We start from the raw sequence: 3,745 nt of genomic DNA, 5'->3' as shown, positions 1-3,745 counted from the left end.
TATAAATCATGTAATATTTACTTTCCCTGCAGATAGCGCCATTTATCAAGGAAGTTTCGCCTTCGGTCTGGAAAAGTTGAAAGTGAATGCATGGAGAATAGACTCCTCAAGAGCAGGGGTATTCCAGGGCACTCAAGACTACACGTCTACAGACTACATGTGTATTCCGTTCAGCTCTACTGTGATTGGACAAGATTTCACCACCAGTTATCCAAGTTTGTTTACATGCAGCCTTCTTCGTACTCTTACCAAACACACATTAAAGGGATCGTATACAGTTTCGGTTTGGATGGGATTTCAGGTTTCCAACATTTTTTAATGATTATTTCTTGAGATTATGAGAAACCTTTTATGAAATATGAAAGAGCATATTATTCTCATAGGAATTCAAAGTTTATTTGATGAAAATTGGACTTGAAATGGCTGAGATATCACAAACAAAGCAATCTTGAAATGGCTGAAGTATCAAAAACAAAGTAATCCTTGTAAAAGGTGGGACACCCCTTTTATTAGGATTGCTTTGTTTTAATTTTGGATATCTCAGCCATTTCAAAACCGATTTTTGTCAAATGAACTGTGAATCCCTCTTAAAGGGATAGTACAGTATTGGTGGAGATGAGAATTGGGCTTTTAACTTTTTTGTGAGATACCAAGAAAACACTTATGAAATAGTACAGAGCATACCATTTTAAGAGGAATTCAAAATTTATTTGATGAAAATCGGGTTTGGAATGACTGAAACATCCAAAAACAAAGTATTACAAAGCGATCGTAATAAAATGTGGGTCCCACACTTTATTGAATCGCTCTGTTTTGGATATCTCAGCCATTTCAAAACCAATTTTATTCAAATAAACGTTGAATTCCTCATGGAATTACATGTTCTTTCATATTTCATAAGAGGTTTCTCATTATCTCACCAAAAAATGTTAGAAACCTGAAATTAGGTCTCAACCAAAACTATACGATCCCTTTAAAATTATATTCTCGTTTACATTTCATCAAGTGGTTTCTAAGTATCTTGCAAACAGTTAAAGGCTGAATCATCACGTCAACCGATACTATACTGTACAATCCCTTTAACACGCCATGCACACAACGGTATACACATTTATGAAACATCAATACAGAGAAAATCTCGCTCGGGTCTAGATGTTTGTGTGTGTCTGTGTGTGTGTCTGCGGCAAGTGTATAATTGTTGCAAAAGGACGTATCGTTACTGGAAATGTTAATGTTTCACGTTTGTTTTTAACGAGATCATTAACTCCATCTTCTTTTCTTCATTTCTGCCATCGTGGGCACCATGCAAAGAAAATCATTTCAGTTGCTTCTGGCGAACTGGCGTTTATTTCGCCCAGATGAGAACGTGAAACGCAAATAGATTTGGTTGTTAGACGGGATCATCCTGACGAAGATACTTCGAAACAATCTGCTGCAAAATAAGCTTTGGGGTTTTGTTTGTCTAATTTTTTGGACAACTCGAAAATACATGAGAGTAGAGGATTCTATCGAATACCATCATTGACGTGCATTATTTTTCTAAATACATAGTGGTACGATATATCTATATTTCTATAATATAAACACTTGATTTCAATAGTTTCGTTCGTCTTACATCACTCAAAGAACTCGGAATACTATTGCTTTGAGCATAATAGATTAAAAATGATTTGTTTGTCGGGGAAAAGTTATAAACCGTTACAAGAAATGATAAAAGATCGTGCGAGATGAATGCTCGGTCATCCGTACATATTCACTCAATCGTCAGGAATAGCTCCACGTGACAGTTCTTATCTAAGATGTGAATTTAGTCTTCACCTCTACTCACTTTCGACACGTTTTGGAAAAAAAATTATCAACTATCATCACCTATTGACCTATTGAAAATAGCTTTGCAATATTTTGTTATTTGGATTTTCGCTTCAAGTGCAGCTGATTTCATTTGATTATAGCTTATGACCTTCCCTGCTTCTGTTTGTCATAGCAACCCTGGTCAGTTCCGGTGGCTATACCAACGTGACCACGACGATCTCCGATCCTGACAGGTGGTTTAAGCTGCCTTCTAGCTGCAACAACTCGATGGAAGGGGTGAGAAACAAGCAATTTACTCCTTATTTGGCTTTGTTATCACAGGCATATAACATTTTTAATTCATGATAAAGCTAGATTCCATTTAAAGTCTTCAGATTTAGTTTAGTGCTCGAATTTAAGTAGTAGCATTTGTAAAATGGAAGAGGGATTATACCTTGGACACTTCTCCAGACCTTCAATCAGCTGCACGTGAGTTCAGTATCCGTTCAGCAAGAAAGAGTCAAGTTTAGACCCGAGATGAATCTCAGTATCACTTCCGTGGAAATATATTTGATCCTTGTCACTTCTCACCGCTACATGTCTGAGTAATAGGCCCTGACATGCCTATAACGGCTGCGGATAATAGCCTTCACTATATAGTGTAGAGCAGAATTATGTCAGTCAACCACAAAGAAAGCTCAAGACACGAAATGACTGACAGAGAAAAAAATATTATATCCAATTGGCTGTAAGAATTTATTAAAGCATCCAGTCAAACATTTCTGATTCAATTACGACCATGTGTTGTGTTCCTTACATTTCATCTACAGTCTAAATATCCACGTTTATGATCTGCGTCATTAGAAACCTTATAGATCTGGCTGACGTAGGCAAAAGTCAGATTTGACGACAAGTTGTGAATGCCCTAATTGATTGATCCTGGCTTGCAATAAGGATTAAAATGTTTGAATTTTGTTTTACTCTTTTCCAATCTTCTTTTACTCAGAATGGAGTGACTTTCAGACGACTTCATCAGAGGCCTTGGTTTCCTTGGCCATCCTTCTGAACACAGCAGTGGAGTGTGATAATGAGATCACAAAGAAAATAAAAAGAAATCTTCATCTTCGTCCTGTGATTTTAGAAATCATTTACCATCTTTAGATTCTACTTTTGCTGTCACACTCACCCCTAACAATTAAAAAATAATAATTAAACAATTAAATTATTAGGCATTTCGGCTCTGAACGTGTTCTGCACTCTTTTGAAACTTTGCACCTAAAAAAACTGCACAATTTAAAAGGCCAGTCTTCTCTCAAACTTCTTTAACTTACTTATCATACAAGTTGAATGTACACGTACATGTACACATAAGTCACTAAGGAACAAATTAGGTTGTTGTACTTTATCTCTTAGACAATGGAATCAATATTGTTAGTGCACTTGTAACACAACTAAAGTAGGTACGTGAATTAAGGTGTTACATTTGCTACTTCCATGTAGCGATTACGTCATTTAATGTCAATGATAAAATTCAAATCAAATAACTCCCACATGTAACGCCAAATTTTGAGCTGAATGTTTTCAGTCAAAATACAGTATATCACATTCTCTGCATATAACTCAGAAAGAATACACTGATGATGTCAAAGCTGTAAGAACTGAACAATAATTCAATCTGACATTTTCGGTAGCTCATTTTCTTGACATGTTTGAATCTGATTGTTCATGTACAGTTATTTTTTATACGGTACCTCTTATTAGGCTCTTCAGTACTGATTAAAAATGAATCCCACCATTCCTTACAGTAATCCTTGCACCTTTCAAAAAAGGCCAGGTGTGTGTGATCAAGGCATTGACAGTAAAAAAAAAATGTCTATGGTTTAGTGCATACATGAAAGGACAGATACATGAGTCAATTCAATTGAGGAATTAATGTTTTACATAACAGAAGAGT

General features: G+C 35.8%; 1 protein-coding gene across 1 annotated transcript in view; it reads left to right on the top strand.

Moving 5' to 3' along the window:
• Positions 1-2,925, top strand: part of LOC139729312 (development-specific protein LVN1.2-like) — a 9,075-nt gene extending 6,150 nt beyond the window's left edge. Inside the window, exons 5-7 of the mRNA XM_071640239.1 lie at positions 33-215; positions 1,985-2,088; positions 2,798-2,925. Coding sequence (XP_071496340.1) covers positions 33-215; positions 1,985-2,088; positions 2,798-2,857 — 347 coding nt within the window. The 3' untranslated portion in view covers positions 2,858-2,925. The remainder of the gene's footprint in view (positions 1-32; positions 216-1,984; positions 2,089-2,797) is intronic.
• Positions 2,926-3,745: the final 820 nt, after the last annotated feature.

This window comes from Diadema antillarum, unplaced genomic scaffold (assembly GCF_040938485.1).
Source record: "Diadema antillarum isolate AM-2024a unplaced genomic scaffold, OU_Dant_1.0 seq00000234_RagTag, whole genome shotgun sequence".
Taxonomy (NCBI): Eukaryota; Metazoa; Echinodermata; class Echinoidea; order Diadematoida; family Diadematidae; genus Diadema; species Diadema antillarum.
This window is presented reverse-complemented; position numbering and strand designations above follow the sequence as displayed.